Here is an 18,749-nt window from a genome sequence, read left to right on the forward strand (position 1 = left end):
GGGGACTACCTTGGTGGCTCAGCGGTAAAGAATTTGCCTGCCAATGCAGGAGACACAGGTTTGATTTCTTTGTTGTTGTTGTTGTTGTTGTTGTTTTTAGCTGTCTCATTTAATATTTGCTTTTCTTTATTTTTTTTAGAAGTCTAAGTAATACTTTATTTTATTTTTAAAAATATAAATTTATTTATTTTAATCAGAGGCTAATTACTTTACAATATCATATACATCAACATGAATCCGCCACGGGTGTACACGTGTTCCTCACCCTGAATCCTCCTCCCACCTCCCTCCACATACCATCCCTCTGGAGCCTATTATACAGAGTGAAGTAAGCCGGAAAGAAAAACACCAATACAGTATACTAACGCATATATATGGAATTCAGAAAGATGGTAACGATAACCCTGTATGCGAGACAGCAAAAGAGACACAGATGTATAGCACAGGTTTGATTTCTGATCCAGGAAGAGCCCCTGGAGAAGAGCACGACAACCCACTCCAGTATTCTTCCCTGGAGAACCCCATGGACAAAAGAGCCTGGTGGGCTATAGTCCATGGGGTTGCAAAGAGTTAGACACAACTCAGTGAATGAATACACGCACACACATGTATCTGTATACACATACACATACTTATATACATATACATACACACATAAAAAGCATGCTACATGTCTGTTTATGAACCAAAAAAAAAAAAAAAATCCCCTAAGAAAATGCTTGGCAAGATACATATTATAGTTAACAGTTGTTATTTTGGGGGCATGAAACCAGAAGTCAATAAAGTGAAACAGTTTCTCTTCTCTCTCTGTTCTTTTTCTATGTATGTGTAATATATACACACACACACACACACACAAAATATATATATATAGAGGGAGACATATAGGTAGACACAGATACACTAAGTTCATAACTAAATACATATTTTATCTATAATATATTTAATATGTATTTAGGTATTAGTCGATTTAGTTTAACAGAGAAGTATAGAATTTTTAAAATTGTAAAAAAAAAATCAACATTGGTCAAGAGTTTGAGGGAAAGCAGTTGCTTTCTCTAAATAATTTCAGATTTTTTTGGCCCAGAAACATTTGCCCCCCAGGGTCCTGAAAGAATGGGTGAGTGAAGTCGCTCAGTCGTGTCTGACTCTTTGCAACCCTATGGACTGTAGCCTACAAGGCTCCTCTGTCCATGGAATTTTCCAGGCAAGAGTACTGGAGTGGGTTGCCGTTTCCTTCTCCAGGGGATCTTCCCGACCAAGGGATCAAACCCAAGTCTCCCGCATTGCAGGTAGACACTTTACCATCTGAGCCACTAGGGAAGTCCAAAGAATGGGGGACATGGCTAAATGACGATCCAGGAAAGGGAAGACTTACAGAGCAGGCATTATGCTGGGGAGTTTGATACTGACTAATGGGACTTGGAAAGGAAGTAATAATTGCTAGAAGCAAGGATCACCACTAAAACTTTTGTTGGTCACGGCAGAAAGTAAGGAACCCTGTGTCCCATCTGAGCTGTGCTACTTACCACCTCTGTCAGCCTTTATACATTACCTAAACTTCCTGAGCCTCAGTCTCCTCATTACAACATCACTGAGTTGTGTGAATGTTGTATGAAATGGTTCTAAAAACGCTTCCCATATGTAAGGGACTAGGTACAGGTAAAGGATTATTAGACTGTTTCATCAGAGGAATGTGGTAGACACAGCATACCCAGACCTCAACAAAACATCTGACAGTATCTTCCACTGTATCTTTTAGGAAAGGTTGGAAAATATGAGCTGGGGGCTGGGACAAGTGAGGAACTTGCTAGATGGCTGTACCTAAAGAAGCTGAACTATTGGATTGATGGGGAATTTCTATTGGTCTGATGCAGGAGTCTAGGATACACTCACTATCTTTTATAGTGTTTTAATTCTCATCCAAGTTGGAAGTGACATGAAGTTAAAGACAGAAAACTTGTCAGAGACAGAAACGGAATATAAAATGTCCTCACAGGCTGAAACAAAGAATTTTCAAGATGGAATGTAACTAGGACGACTGTGCTCTACAATTACACTCGACCTTTAAACAACTTGGGGGTTAAGGGCACCGACCCTTTGGGTAGTCGAAAATAGCATTATAAGATTGTCACTTACAGTTGGCCCTCCACATCCTCCAATCCTCCATATCTGTGATTCTGCACCCATGGATTCAGGAATCATGTGGATCAACCATGTAGCAATATAGTATTTATTATTGAAAAAAATCCAAGTGGGCCTGTGAAGTTCAAATTAGTGTTATCAAAGGGTCAACTGTATATCAAAAATAAAATGTGCAAAGATCTTTAAAAAACATATAAATCCCAGAGCTAGCAAGTGTTGGGAAAACAGGTTACTTCAAAAACTCTTGGTAAGAGTGTAAAGAGGTATACTACTAAACGAAAATTAACAATGTATATCACTGGCCTTTAAAAAACAGACTTTTAAAACAAGTATATTCTTAGACTCAAAAAGTCACTTTTGAAAATGTGTAAAATATATAAAATAACAAAACGAGAAATGTCCATCCCAGCATTATTTATGATAGAGAATAGCTATGTATAGCATACATTGGTATATTTAATGGTATGACTATATAAATAAAGGATAGTATTTACATAGGATAAAGTACTATAAAGCAGTGATTCTCCACTGTGGGTAATTTTTCCCCCAGGGGACATTTGGCAAAGCCTGGAGATATTTTTGGTTGTCACAACCTGTGGGGAAGGGGAGATGTTCCTGGCATTTAGTGGGTAGAGATCAAAGATATTGCTAAAAATTCTACAATGTATAGAAAATTTCCCCACAATAAAGAATTATATGTTCCAAAATGTCAATAATGTCCAAAAATAGTGTTGAGAAACTCTGGTATGTGGTCTTTAAAAATAATGAGGAGAAAGAATATCTAATGGTACAGGAAAATGTTTAAACATCTTCTAAATATTTTCAGTTATCAAATACTAAGAGATTTCATTTGTGTGTGATTTAAAAAAATGGAAGATGTAATCAAAGTAATCAGTAGTAATTGATGAGCAGGGCTATGAATGATTTAAATTTTCTTTTGCATGCTTTTCTTCATTTTCAAAGTTTCTTATAATACATGTAGTATCTTGAAAATAAAGAAAACTATTCAATGAAAATTAACTATCAAGGTCTTTTCTGTGAGCAGTGTGAAAAAGTTTTGATGGTGTTTGCTGACAGTGAGTCTGCAATCTTAGACTAGATTAATGAAGATATATCCTATAAGATCTGGAATAAGGGATTCATGGTCCTCTCACCGTTGTGCTGGCCAGGTCTCACCTGGACTCTTATGTTCAGGACCTGGTATCACATTTTGTCGGGAATGTAGAAGATGTATATTTACACTGCATATTTATAGAGGGAAATTGTGTGTGTGTGTGTGTATTTTTCTATTGATTGATTTAGTAGAACTGGTGATCTCAGTCTGATCCAATAAACTGAAACTTCTCCATAGGTAGCTCTAGGGTGACTCCTTAGATAAATATTCAGTCTTTCAGGAGCCCCCTTCTTCGTGAGGCATGGACAAAGTGAAAACTGACAACCAGGGAGAGGGACCTAGATCCACACCAGGTCCTTCGGGTCTGGGCGCCCCCTGCTGGTCTAGGCTGCACCTGGCATGGTGGCTGCTGAGGGGCACCGGGTCCTGCTCTGAGGTATTCTGCTGCTGTCTGCTCCTGAAGTTTTGACTCATGCACCTTCCTTTCTTTTCCAGTCCTTACTGGGCACCACCTCATTCCTGTTGGTGCTGTGGACCCCTGAGCTTAGTTTGTAAATCTCACTGAGGTGAAATTCTCTGGCAAGAGCATCAGCCAGACTCTTAGCCCACTTCTATACCCCTCTGTTGGGGACACAGGAGAAATTGTTCTCAGCCATGAAGGAAACAGGGCTGCCTAGAGAGAGTTAAATTCAGGCCCTATTTGTTAATCTGGGTCGCTATATTATGAGACATGTTTGATGTAATTTCAAACTTTTAAAATTGTAAGTTACATTATACCCTTTACCTAGAGTCACCAGTCATTTACCTTTTGTCTCTTTAGCCTTATCTGTGTTTGTTTGCACATATTTATTTTTTCTGAGTAATTTGAAATATTAAAAATCCAAGAAAAATTCACATATAGATAAATTATTCTAAAATTTATATGAAAAGGTAAAACAATTTTGAAAAAGAAAGGTAGTGGGACAAATCAGTCTATTTGATTTCAAGGCTTACTATATAGATACCAGTAAATAAGACTGTATGGTGTTGATAGACATAGATCAATGAAACAGAGAACCCAGAAATAGAACTCTATTAACTGACTTTTTACAAAAATGTAAAAGCAATGCAGTGGAGGAAAAGTGGTCTTCAACAAACGGTGCTGGTACAATTGGACATAGGTAGGTCAGAAATGAATCCTACTCGAGTCTCACATCTTTTCTGAAAAATGTTTATTTAATCTATCTATTTGGCTGCACCAGGTCTTAGTTGCAGCACACAGGATCTTTGCTCTTCATTGCAACATCTGGGTTCTTAGTTGTGGTATGTGACATCTAGTTCCCCAATCAGGAATCGAACCTGAACCCCCTGCATGGAGTTTTAGCCCCTGGACCACCAGGGAAGTCCTGAGTCTTACATCTCATATAAAAATTAACTCAAAATAGATCACATATTTAAACGTAAAACCTTAGGGAAAAACATAGAAGACAATCTTGGGGAACTAGAGCTTGATGATGAGTTCTTAGATATGACACCAAAAACATGATCCCAGAAAGAAAAAAAATTGATATACTGGACTTCATCAAAATTTAAAACTTAAAGACCCTGTTAAGAAGATGAAAAAAAAAAATAAGATATAAACTAGGGGAAAATATTTACAAGGACTAGTATCTTGAATACACACACACACACACACACACACACACACACAAAACCTCTCAAAACTCAACAGTTAAAAGAAAACAATCCAATTAGAAAATGGGCAAAAGACACAAATAGAGATTTCACTGAATACGATACACAGATGACAAATAGACAGATGAAAGAATATCCAGCATCACATCTTTAGGGAAATAAATGTACAGTAAGACCATGATGAGATACTATTACACACTAGGTAGAACTGCTAAAACTAAAGTAACAGCAACATCAACAACAATAATAATACCAAATGTTGGTGAGGATGTGGAGAAATTGGATCTCTCAAAATTATTGGTGACAAAGTAAATGATACAGTCACTTTGGAAAAGTATGGCAGTTTCCTTAAAATCAAACACACACATGGCCCAGCAATCATACTCCTGAGTAATTACCCCAGAGAAATAAAAATTTACATCTATACATCAAGCAGCTCTATTGTAATGGTCCAAAATTGGAAACAACCAAAATGTTCCTTAATAGGTAAAAGGTTAAACAAACTGTGGTACATCCATACCACGGTATCCTGCTCAGCACTAAACAGAAGAAAATATTAGTACATGCAACAACTTGGATAGCCCTCAAGAGCATTACACAGAATGAGAAAAGCTAATCTCAAGAGATTATATGTTGTATGTTCCCATTTTTATAACATTCCCAAGTGGCAAAAGTACAGACAGGGAAAACAAGTTAGCGGGTACCAGGCTTTAGTGGTGAGAGGGAAAGGGAGAAAATGTGTGAACATAAAGCGATATAAGAGAGAACTTTGGTGGAGCAGTTCTGCATTTTGATTGCAGTCCTGGTGATGCAAATCCACACATATGATAAACGGCATAGACATAAGGAATTTCAAGGGACCTTAACAGCCAAAACAATCTTGACAAAGAACAAACCTGGAGGACTCACACTTCCTGATTGCAAAACTTACTACAAATCTACAGCAAGCAAAAGAGTGTGATTGCAGCATAAAGGCAGGCATGCAGACCAATGGGATAGAATACAAAGCTCAGAAGTTAAATTCTCACATACACGGTCAAATGATTTTTGATTAGGGTTCCAAGACTGTTCAATGAGGAAAAGATAGTTTTTTCTACAAATGGTGTTGGGGAAACTGGATATTCATATGCAAAACAATAAACCTGGACTCTTACCTTACACTTGACTCAAACTGGATCAAAGTCACAAAGGTAAGACAAAAACTCTTAGAAGAAAACACAGGAGAAAAGCTTCAAACTTAGCAATGATTTACTAGAAAAAGCACAGACAACAAAAGAAAAAATAAATCAGACTTTGCCAAAATTAAAAACTTGTGTGCATCCAAAGACACTCTTAAGGAAAGCAAAAAGAAAGACAATCCACTGAATGGAAGGAAATATTTGCATATCACATATCTGATACAGGATTAATATCCATAATGTATAAAGAACTCCTACATGGAAACAACAATAACAAAACTCCACAAACAATCCATCTCAAAAATGGGCAAAGGACTTAATAGACAGTTCTCCAAAGAAGACACACAAATGGCCAAAAGCAAATGAAAGATGCTCAGCATCATTAATCATTAAGGAAATACAAATCAGAACCACAATGAGATCCCACTTTACTGCCATTGTTGTTGTTCTGTTGCTAAGTCGTGTCTGACTCTTTGTGACCCCATGAACTGCAGCATGCCAGGCTTCCTCGTCCTTCACTATCTCCTGGCGTTCGCTCAAACACATCCATTGAGTCAGTGATGCCATCCAACCATCTCATCTTCTGTTGCCCCCTTCTCCTCTGGACCTCAATTTTTGATGGCTATTATCAACATACACACACAACCCCAGAAAATAACTTTTGGCAAGGATGTGGAGAAATTAGAACCTATGTGCGCTGCTGGTAGAAATTTAAAATGGTGCAGCCACTATTGAAAATAGTACTGTGATTCCTCAAAACACTAGACATAGAATTACCATGATCCAGCAATTCCACTTTCAAGACGACTGAAAGCAGGGACTCTTTCAGACAGATGATTTGCACAATTTTGTTCACAAGAGCATTATTTGAAATAGCCATAAGGCACAGATAGCATAAATGTCCATTGACAGGTGAGAGGATAGATGAAATTTGGTGTATTCATATGACGGAATATTAGCCTGCCTTAAAAGGAAGGAAATTCTGACATATGCTATAACATGATGAACCTTGAAAACATCATGCTTAGTGAAATAAACCAGACACAGAAGGACAAATATATGCTCTAGCTTATATGAGGTACCTAGAATAGGGAAATTTATAGAGACAGAGAGTAGAATGGTGGTTATTAGGGGCAGGGAGGAGGGGGATATGGGAAGTTCTTGTTTAATGAATATGGCGTTTCAGTTTGTTGTGATGGAAACGTTCTGGAGTCGGATATTAATGATATAATGATATGAGTCTGCACAACAATGTGAATATACTTAGTGCCACTGAACTGTATAAACTTGAAAAGGGTAAATTTTGTGTTATATATACTTCATAACAAAAAAGGCACTCACACACACACTTCTCAGTTGCAGTAACCATATTTCCAATACTCAATAGCCATATGTGGCTAATAGCCACTATGTTGGACATTCTCGGCCTAAAAAAGGATTTGGAGGCAGGCATATATTTGGTAGGAACATAACAGTAATTTGGTTTTCACATTTAGCTCAAGGATATCAGTTCCATTTTTCCAGCCTTAAAATAATAAAATAATTGTTGTTCAGTTGCTAAGTCGTGTCTAATTCTTTGTGACTCCATGCACTGCAGCACGCCAGGCTTCCCTGTCCTTCACCATCTCCCGGAGCTTGCTCAAACTCATGTCCATTGAGTCGGTGATGCCATGCAACCATCATCCTTTGTTGTTCCCTTCTCCTGCCTTCAGGCTTTCCCAGCATCAGAGTCTTTTCCAGTGGGTCAGCTCTTTGCATCAAGTGGCCAAAGTATTAGAGCGACAGCTTCTGCATCAGTCCCTCCAATGGACATTCAGGGTTGATTTCCTTCAGGATTGACTGCTTTGAGTAAACAACAAAAACATACCTGCAGGGAGCTCAGTTCTAACCAGCAACGTCCAGTCACTGTACCTGGGAGCCTCTTGGGAACAGGACTGGCCCCTCCTCCACCCTGTGTGATTTGGGCAAGCCATGTGAGCCCCAGGCTTCACCTCCTGGTGCTTTCTAGATGAGATTACACATCTTTTCACATTGGAGGAGCAAATCTGTTCCTGAACCCAGAGCACCACCTGCCTGTGCCTGGCATAGGAGAGTTTCTGGAAGCCAAACATCTCTAGAAAGGGAGGGTACCACATGGGGAAGATGGGAAGGGTTGGGGGGCCAACTCTGGGAGCCCTGGTTAGTGCTGATGGGCAATCACCTATGGGCGAGAGGCACAGGGGGCCACAGAATAAGGCAGACCAGGAGGGAAGGGACTGGAAGCAATGACCCAAAGGAGAGAAACTGAGGTGAAGGTTATGCCAAAGCCACCAGAGTGAAGACTGGAAATCCATTTTTTCCTAACTCATACCCTTGCTTTTTGCAGAGAAATCATCCAGCAAAGGTAAGATCTAGGGAAACTGAGGGGATAATGGCAGGTCCTCGAGTGAGGGTTAGGGAGTGGTCTGGGCTGGAGATTGGGTTTCCCAGGTGGTTCAATGGATAAAGAACCTGAAGACCTGGGTTTGATCCTTGGCTTGGGAAGATCCCCTGGAGGAGGGCATGGAAACCCACTCCAGTATCCTTGCCTGGAGAATCCCACAGACAGAGGGACCTGGCGGGCTATGGCCCATGAGGTTGCAAAGAGTTGGACCTGACTGAAGCTACTGAGCCCGCACACACACTCTACTGAAGACCAGTGAATCCCAATGAGCCAAGCATGGGAATGAACCAACCACTGGGAATGGGACTAACCAGGGGCCATGCCCTAACCAATCTACACAGAGCTCAAGAACTGGGGCATGGGGGAAAAGGTGGGGGTGGGAGAGTGGAGGAAGGGAGCTCTGTCTGCAGACGCAGCTGCCCAGAGCTGGGCTGAACTTGCTCCAGTCATGCCCAAAGTCATAGCAAACACTAGACACTCTGACAAGGGCTCCATAACTAACAAATCCTGCAAATAAAGAGTGAAAAGAATGCCATTTCCTGATGCTTTCAAGTTCTCACACAGACGCCCACCCAGACTGTGGAATAAGAAAGAAAGAAAGCCTTGTGCTTTGAATGTGAGCACCAGTGGCCCTCAGCCAGGGAATGGCTTTTCTCAGGTATTGAAAATGCAGTTAAAAATATTTTTGGAGACACAAATACGTTTCTCCCACAAATACTCCAAACAACTGTTAAGCATGCCCATACGCGCACACACTCTCACAAGCCCCTTGCAGGAGAAGGTATATGACATTCAGCATCAGGATTAAATGGCTCCTTGTCTGATAGTGTATGGCACCAGCGGAGATCAGTAAAGATAAACATGTGCTTCTTTCATATCTGTTCACCTGGAGGGAGACCAGGGGCCCCTTTAAAAAGTGGGTGCTTAAAGAAAATAAAAGGTGACCTGGCAGTGGGTAGACTGGGAAGTTGGGACACTGCCCCAGAACAAGGGTTTTCAAAGCCTTCGGGCTCCCTTAATAGCACGATGTGCAGTGGCAGCTTGTCAAGGCTGCCACGGGGAGCTCTGCGGCTCCCACCCTTTACTGGGGAACCCATCAGCAGGAAGGCAGGGGCTGCAAGGGAGGGTCTGGTCCAGGAAACAGGGCTGCGCCCACAGGCCAACTCCCCCATAAGGCCACCAAAGTGTGCTGCCCAGTGTTGCAGCTCTGGAGATGCCACCTCTGAACCACTCCGAGGAGTGCAGGACCGCTGCAGAACACTGAAGTCCAGATAGCGGAGCGAGGCTGCTCTGCTTCCTGTGGAGAAGGACCATGGCTCTGGCAGAAGGGCTAAGCTCAGGGCTGGTGCTGTTCATGCAGGGATACAGACAGCAGGCCTAGTGGGAAAGACGGTCAGGAAAGAGATATGACAGTGTCAGAGTGAGGCCTGGATGGTGCCTGTCCATGAGAAGCATGCTTGCAAAGATTTGGAGGTTACTGTCGTGGGGCGAGCGGAGCTGGTTTACAGACCAGCCTCTGCACGCTGAGAATACGCCCCCACATCCCACACGCCATCCCTTCCAGCCAGGGTGAGGAGCAAGCGGCTGCACAAAGGCCCCCCCGGCCCCCGCCCGACACTCCCCAGTCCACTCTAGAAGCCCTTCCAGCCTGGGCTTGACCATTGCACCATCCCCTGGAGTGGAGACTTAGTCTTCTTTAATGGAAGAGCTGGGAGGGGATGTAGAGAGGAAGACAGTCATAGCCAGAGAAAGAGAAATATGCAAATACATTCCAGGAAAACACATCCAAACTAAAACCACAATGATCCAGAAAAAGCTAATGCTTGGTTCCCAGAAGCTTCACAATCCCATTTTCCTGACCATCCTAACGCATTCCCCTCCCCTCCCCCCACCAAATCAGTCATTGTCCATCAGGCCATCTCATGATCCGATTCCCCTGTTCCGCTCTCCAGTGGCTGATTGGGGCCAGTATCCCTGCCTCCCTCCTCACCCGCATGCCCCAGGGTCTCTCCTGGACAGACGTGACCGAGGAGTGGGGCTCCCCGTCCCCCAGGAGAGGACACAGGAGTAGGGAGGAAACGGCATCCGCCTTTGGGCTCTGCGAAATTAACCCACACCACCGAACAATCGGTTGAATTTTATTTCAAAATTGTACAAAACGGCCATAGCGGCGATAAAAAACTTCATCTTCAGAACACGTGGAAATTCAGAAAGAACAACAAAACAGGTATCGTTCACAGTGTAATGGAAAAGCTTTCTCTGAGGCAGAAATTACAACTCTTCCTTCTTCTTTCCGAGTCTCTCATGGTCTCCCTCCCGGAGCGTCCGGATAAAACTGGTAAATCCCAGCTCCTGTAGGGAAGGAGGAGAGACGAGGACCTGTGACTCCCGTAAGGCCCTCCCCTCCAGCCCCTTCGCTGACCCTCCGCGTGCTCACACTTCTGGACACAGAGAGGCGCCTGAGGGGGTGGCCGGGACCATGTGGGCAGCATCGGCTTGACTATGGAGAAGCCCTGAAAAGTGGGTGAGGAAATTCTCCCACACCCTGGAACCCTGGAATTCTCCTCTGCCCCCACCCTGCTCTTGGGCCAGCACTTGTATGAGAACCTCTTGGGATACCCTTCCAGCTGGGCTGGAGCCTCGCCTCCTTGGCTCTGAGTGTCGCAGCTGACGGTGCTATCTGGGAAGCCCCTCAGTGGCTGTTCCCCTGCCCCTCAGCAGACAGAGCTCGGGGCGGGGCCTCCCCACGACTCACCGTCGGATTGGTGTCATACTTCTCCACAAACTTCCCGTAGTGGTAGTAGTGGAAAGTGGGGTAGGCCTTGACAGCCTCCTGCTGACACAAGTCCTTGTTCTTCTCTTTGACACAGTCAATAGCGGCACAGGCAATCTGCAGGGAGCAAGAATGCGAGGCTCAGCATGTGGGTCTCCAGTCTGAGAGCTGAGGCCTGGACCCTCTGTGTGAAGGCTGCACCCGAGGCCCAGATCCTGTGATTTCTGAGCTCCTCCCCAACAGCAGGGACACAATGAACCAAAGCACCCCCAGCCCATGCTCCACTGAGGCCAACAGCACTTGGCTTTTAACTTTCCAGGCAGACAGGTGAGGAATGCCCTCAGACTACCCTTTAAAATCAAGAGTACAATGTAAAGGAAATTAGGACTTGAAAGCATCTGTAAACACTACAAGTTTGTGATACTTTCTGTGAGGCACTGTGAGACTTATTCATCAGCTAATATTTCCTGAACATCTTTTTGGGGAGGCAGTGTAGTACCAAGGTCAAGAATAAGAGCTTCGAAGTCAAGTTTTCCATGTGTAAGTCTTGGCTTGGCTGCATATTAACACTTACGGGAAGTCACTTAGCATCTTCATGCCTCAACATCCTCATCTGTAAAATGGAGACAGTACCAATACCCCAGCTATCAGGATATCCTGAAGACTGAGTAAGATAAGTCAGGGGAGGTGAAGGGCACGTGGTCAGAGGTCAGTACACACTAGCTGCTGTTAGAGGCACTCCTCCTGGCCCAGGACACTGGCTCTGTCCCCAACAGGAGCTCAGAATCTGGTCAGGGAGCTGAGTAAAGAGGCAAATCCAAGGCATGGCAGGAGGTGTGTGGAGGTGCTCCAGGGTGCCAGGATGGCCTGCAAAGGGGTTCAGAAGCACTCTGCAAAGTTTGCCCCCTGGGCGGAGGACTGATGGAGGGGGAAAAGCAGATTCCATCCTGGGGAACACATTCCAGAACCCGGGACAGAGTTCAACATGACTAAAGCAAACAGGTTTTGGCCAGAAAGAGATTCTTAAATTGGCCACTGCCTTCTTCTTGCCCGTTTAACAAATTCCACATGCTGGGCAGTTTTTCCTTATTTATTGCTCTTTCCCTATAAGAGGGTACAAAGCAGACATGGGGAACTTTTCTCCTGTTGAGGGTCACAGAGCAGCGGGGGAGAGGAGAAGGCTGATTAATGGCAAGAGCAATCCACAAGCGTTACAGAAGAGGGTGGGATTGATGAAGCCAAGTCTGCTCTGGATGCTGCGAGGACAGTGACCTTGACAAAGTCAGCCATTGAGCAACTGACATTCTTACTACAGGAAGGCAGCACAGACACATAACCAGAGAGATCACCGTGGAGTCCAAAGGATGCCTTGAAGGAACTAAGAGGGTGCTTGGATAGACCACGGCCAGAGGGGCTACCTTCACCAGGATGGCCCGGGAGGCCTCTTCAGGGAGCTAACATTGATCTGAGCCACCAGTGATATGGCAGCCAGCGGCATGAAGGCCCGAGGGAAGAGCACCCAGCTAGGACCAGCCCATGCCAGGACCCAGGAGGGGAATGGGCGCGGCGCCTTGAGGGCCAGAACGCACTCAGGAGCCCACACAGAACTATGACTGTGCTGGAGGTTTAAAACGGCTGAACAGCCGTCACTCACAGGGTTCTCTGGCTGCTGGTTAGTCACATTTGGATAGAGGCCCCCTTTCCAGGCAGGAGAGCCCTGCAGGGCACCAACAGTCACGCTTATTTACCTGTGCCCAGGTGAGCAGGGCTGACAGACAGTGAAGAGCGAGCCTTGCATTCTGGTTACCAGTCACTCATCCCCCACTTACCCACCCTCAAGCCCCCTTCTATCTCCTCGGCTACACAGCATTCTATACAATGAGACCTCTTAGAGCAGAGTCTGCAAACTCTGCACACAATTGCTATTTGACTCTCAGTCCTCTTCTGTTTGGCCCACAGAAAAAAAAAAAAGAATCTGACTTAGTTGCCAACCTAGAAAAAGAACCCAAGGTTTTTTATATAAAGTTTGGCTTTCCAGCTTTTCTTTAAAAGCCAAATCTGAGGGCACTTGCCCTGCATTCCCATAGGCAATATGTGGCTAGGAAAGTGGGGTAGCTGTCTCCTTCAGGCAGGGTCAGCTTGCTGCCTGTCTGTGTCCACACGTACCAGCAGGCTTCTGAGAATTCCAGCTCATCCCCTAAAGCCCTTGCTGATTTATTAAGGAATGTGAGGCAGAGGCTCCTCTGGCCATCTTCAGGGCTCCGTTTCTCAGGGCAGGAGCTGAGCGGCCGGCCCGGTGGGAACCGTGCACCTGGGCAGCCCTCGTCTAGGGGCCATCGCTCCCCTGCTAGGCTGTGAAAGTGTTTAATGAGCTTTGCTCCAGGCCGCTGCTCTCCCTGCATCCGCTTTAAATTATGAATTTAATTTGTATACCTTCCCTGGAGCTGTGGGAAATGTAGTGTATGGTTTTATAAATTGACTAAATAAAAAATGGGTACTTATTCTGAATCCCCTAATATAGCTGCCAGTTACATATCCGAAGTTCTTCTTCCAGCTGCAAAGTCTCCTCAGCTCTGTCTCTATAGCAGAAGGGGAGACAAGCATGGGCCCTCTACAGGAAGTGGCTTAGACTCTCTGGAAAGAAGGTGGCAAATAAACCTCTCCACATCTGTCCTAATTTCACTTCAGTGCTGCCCTCCCTTATACCCCCTCAAGATCTGCACCCACTCACCCACAGCACTGAACGCACACTAACTTCTAGATTTGTTCCACGGCAGGTGGCTGTCAAGTGTCCTGCAACGTCCTGTCCGTCCAGCACTTGCCAATGGCACCTGCAACTTTTGGCTGAAGGGAGCTAGAAATGAGGCCAGTGATGGAGAGGCTTGAGGGCACCTCGCCTGGCTTCCTCGACCTCCAAGGGGGGGGGCGACTCTGTCCCTGCTGAGGTCTCTAGGAACTGAGCCTAGTTAGCCATGCAGTGATTTGCTCATTAACACACCTGCTCTGGCTTCCCTTCCTCCGTCCCCTCCACAGCTCCCCAAGACCACCTCCCCAGCAACCCCCTGCAGGGCCCGAGTCCAGGCCCCGAGTCCACTTCTGGGAGACCTCTGACAATGCCTATACATTTGGTTCTGATGCTGCCCCTTTCCATCTGGTAACCTCGCTGAGACTCAATCTCCTTATCTGTAAAATGAGAGAGTAATAATACGGAGGTGACTAAACTACTGTGAGGACAATGTAACAAAAGGCTTTAGAAGTAACATCAGCAGAAGAGGAGGAGCACTTAGGAACTATCAAACATGTTACCCAGGTCCTTTATCCAGTCAACATCTACAGAGATTTCAGGCATCAAGACTGGAGGGGATTCAAGGGCAAATGAGGTCTCTGCCCTCAGGGAGATCTCGCTTCTAGGAACTCGAGGAATGATACACAACAGACACCACACAGCCAGAGCTACCCTAGCTTTGCCAGCCAATCACAGAGGGGATCCCGCTGCTCCAGGGCCTGCTCCCGGGATGACCTTGCACCTGGCCGGGAGCTGTGCTGAACTGCTGACCCCCCACCCACACGCTGGGACACTCTGCTGAGTCGTGAGAGACAGACCCCACTTTGCCAGGCCAGTGGCCAGCCTTCCACTTGAGATCCTTGTCCTCACGGCCACCTCCAGAACACCTCCTATTCCAACACGAACAGTGTGTGGGCCTTTCTCCCCCCAGCACGTCAACTGCTAAAGTCCCAAGTAACCTCCTGGGGGGGGAGGCTCCCCAGTTAAAATATGAGCTGCCTCATGTGGCTTTATTGATTCAGTAAAATAAATCTCTGCAGGAGCTAATATTGACTTTAGCTATGAAAATGGAAGTGAACAACCAACTGCATATTGATTGGGGAAGGAACAGGGACAAGCTTCTGGGTGGAAAAAAAATGCAATTCTGCCTCACAGGTGGCAGCATGGGGAGTCAGGAAGAATTGGGAGTCAGGAGACCCACTTCGGGCTGTCAGTGACACACAGGGTGTCCCTGGGCAAGAGACACAGCTCCTCCTTTCTGGGCCTTCATCCCTCAGGAGGAGGAGAGGGCTGGACAGCCCAGCAGTCCCTAAACACCAGCCTGTGGTCAGCACAAATTCCTGGAGCCATCCCCCGAGGCTCTGATCTGATAGTTCTAGGATGGCACCCAGCCATCACGGCACCAGCGCCCCTGGCTGAAAACAGGATGCTTCCTGCTGCTACTGAAAGCCGTCTCCAGGAACGCTGGCCTGCCAGCTGCCTGGGACAGAGAGTTAAGTGTGTTCCTGAAAATGAGTGAGGGCGATGCCTGGCTTGGAAGGAGAGACAAGGAATAACAGGGGGAATAACTCTAGGAAAAGGTCAGCAACGTTACTGGCCCAAGCTAAGATAATTAAGCAAAGGCATATCGGTATCGCAGAGGAGGAGGGGGTCACCATGGAAACGAGACCCCTGTGCATCAGCAGTGGGGGATGGAGAAAAGAAGGAACAGCCCTCAGCTGCCAATGACGGGCACAGCCAGCCTGGTCTCATGGGGACTGGTATGATCCCCTCGTGGGCCCTGGAGACCTGAGCAGCCAAGGGGTGGGGAGCCCCCACTCCGGTCACCCTCCTGTGTGCCCATGGCACCAAGTGTTCTGGGTAAAGAATGATGGGAGCTGTGTTGGAGAGACTGCCAGTCCAGCTCTGGTCCTGGGGAGTAAAGGCCTCCCTGAACCAACCCACGCCCAGCCCTGCAGGGATGAGCAGCCTGGGCTGTGCTGGAGCGGCCAGACTAGGAGCAGCCACCCTGCTCAGGTCGGGTGAAGAGGGTGGAGGGGTGAGGGAGACAGAAGACAGGAAGCACCTCCCTGCCGTGCCCCCTCAATGCAAGCCAAGTGGCAGGGAGAGGACAGAAGCGTTCCTGGTCCTTATATTCCCGCTTGAAGGTGAAGGGTGTCTCAAGGGCACAGGCAGGGCTCGCAGGTGACCATGGGACTTCCTGATTCAGGGACAGTGTCTGGAGCCTGAGTCCTCCCACGTGTGCCTGGCTTCCTCTGACTCACTGTTCCTATACAGCTCTCACCAACCCATCACTGCCATCCTGGGGCCAATGCAAGGCAATCTCAGCATCTGTATCCCACCTGCCCCAGCTGCGCCTGACAATTCCACCTGGAAAAACAAGGCAGAGATGTACTGGACTTTGGATTGGGGTGTGTGTGAGTGTGTCTGGGGAGCATTTCAGGGGACAGGTTCCTATGATGGAGTCCCAGGCTGGGAAGACTCTTTGAGACCATCTAAGCGCTGTGACTTTAGAAGAAGGAAATGTTGAGACCTGGAGAGTCTTAGAGCTCACGCAGCTTAGCAGCAGCCCAGATGCACCAGCCTGAGTTCTGGAGTCTTCTCGCTGCCATATGCCCCCGCAGCCTCGGAGTCTGCCTGGTCTGCTGGAGCTGCTTGGGGGAGTGCCTGGGGCCCCCTCCCTGTGCTCTAAGCCGATCTGCAGCTCTAGCTTGTTAATTTTCTGCTTCATCAGTCAGCAGCTGCAGGAGCCTTTCACTTAGGCGGGATGAGGCTCCGTTCCCATGGCCTTGCTCTCCTCCACCTTGGCTGCCTCCAGTTGACTTTTGTGGGATATTTTTATTTGTACTTTTAATTACACAAGTAGTGCATGACTACAAATCCTACCGTAAAAAGATGTGAGCATTAAAAAAGAATGAACAAATGACCCCTTTACCACCCCCTCCTTCAAGGAAGGGCTGTAACGGTTCAGTGTATCCCTTTCAGTCGATTTTGCAGCATAAATGCAGCCAGCTCTATCCTGCCTTCTAAAAAGGATGTCCTGGTTGCCAGAAATCCCTCTATCTCAGCAGAAGCTGCTTGGGGAGGGCAATCTGAACAGAAGGGAGGAAGGTGTGGGCACTGGAGTGGGAAGCTGGAGGCGGGACAAGAGATGAAGAGGAAGGGTGTCCTTACCTTACGGTCATCTTTGAAGGCATCAGCAGTGGCAGTGAAGTGTGGAATGGCCTTCTTACAGTGCGGGCACCCTGTGTGAGAGGGAAGGAGAGAGCCTTGCACATGGAACTTCCAGAGAGGCCTTTCCAGGAGTTCCTCTCCTCCCAGCAGACTTCAGGGTTCATCTGACTCCCACCGTCTGCACACCCACCATCAGGGTTCAGGTATCAACCCCACCACTCAAACTCTCCATGGTGCGTCTGCTGTCCACACGAGGTCTCTGCAGGAGGCCTGTGCCAGTGTGAGGGTCACACTGGCCTGGGACCTCTCACCCCATACCCACCCCCAAGGCTGGGGGTGGGGGACACATACACTGTGGTCTTGCTCTGCAAGCTCCTTGCACGGAGGGCTGCCCCAGGGTTCAGAAGAGCCTGATCCAGGGTGCAGCGGGAGCTTCGGGCTTCGAAGAGAAGGACACGTGCTCTGGCTCTTCGGAGCCTGTTATGAAGCTCCTTCTTGTACCCCAGTGACAGGGGCAGAGCTTGCCACCTCACGACTGAAAAGGTACATGTGGGAAAGTGGAGGGCAGCGGGGAGCACTCTGCCTGCCTCGGGCAGCTCAGGCACTGCTGTCGAGTCCCACCTCCCCCCAGCCCTCACCCCCGGGGCAAGGACCCCTGGTTGTCCTGCTGTCCTTCCACTCCTGCCCTAGAGTCCGCCTGAACTCTGGACCCAGGAACGGGAGCACCGAGGTCAGGCTAAGAGGAGGACAAGCTGCTGGGTCCCTGCTGCTTCTCAGGGCCTGGGCTCCCGACTTGGGGACGAGGACCACAGCTCCAGAGGCCCTGAATGGGACAGTGGTATGTGTGCTGCCCCGAGCCCCTCCGGTTCCAGGGACAGGCCCCCGGCATGGGGCCCACCTGCGTGCAGCCTCCTTCTCCTGTCTCGGCAAGCCCGGGACACCGTCCCCCAGGAAGGAAGCCCAAGAAACTGCAGCCTGCTCTGGCCCAAACCTGCTTTCCCGGCCTTCCCCTCAGCTTTGGTCCGCTAAAACCCAAACCCACCTCTCCCTACCGCTCTCCAGACACTGAACCCAACTGCCAAGAGAACAGAACTGCTTTGAGGGAAGGAGTTCCCTGACTGTGGTAATTAATTCTGATCAAATCGCAGGTGGGAGAGGCCAGATGCCCCCTGGGGAGCCCGGGCTCCAGCCAACTTCTTGACTAACAGTCGGACCAGGCCTTCGGGCCCTCCCACGGCCTTGGGGAAGCCGAGGCAGAGAACAGAGACAGCCTGGCTCATCTGCTCTCTCTCTTTTTAAAATAAGGTAATAATGACTGACATTTCAAAGGGTTTTGTGAAACCAAATTAAGGCAGAGCTACAACTTTAATCTGAATTTAGCACCTGAGCTGGTTTCTGAGATGGGCGGGACCACCCATATGGCCTGGCTAGTGGAGTGGCCAGCTGGCCCCAGAGCAGCATGGATGGCAGTGATGGGAGGATTT

At 47.2% G+C, this 18,749-nt stretch overlaps 1 protein-coding gene across 1 annotated transcript in view; it reads right to left on the bottom strand.

The window, feature by feature from the left end:
- Positions 1-10,655: 10,655 nt before the first annotated feature.
- Positions 10,656-18,749, bottom strand: part of PDIA5 (protein disulfide isomerase family A member 5) — a 92,248-nt gene continuing 84,154 nt past the window's right edge. The window contains exons 15-17 of the mRNA XM_040250410.1: positions 17,266-17,336; positions 11,289-11,423; positions 10,656-10,885 (exon numbers count right to left, since the gene is read on the bottom strand). Of these exons, the coding sequence (XP_040106344.1) occupies positions 10,805-10,885; positions 11,289-11,423; positions 17,266-17,336 (287 nt within the window). The 3' untranslated portion in view covers positions 10,656-10,804. The remainder of the gene's footprint in view (positions 10,886-11,288; positions 11,424-17,265; positions 17,337-18,749) is intronic.

This window comes from Oryx dammah, unplaced genomic scaffold, assembly GCF_014754425.2.
Source record: "Oryx dammah isolate SB20612 unplaced genomic scaffold, SCBI_Odam_1.1 HiC_scaffold_2, whole genome shotgun sequence".
Classification (NCBI taxonomy): domain Eukaryota; kingdom Metazoa; phylum Chordata; class Mammalia; order Artiodactyla; family Bovidae; genus Oryx; species Oryx dammah.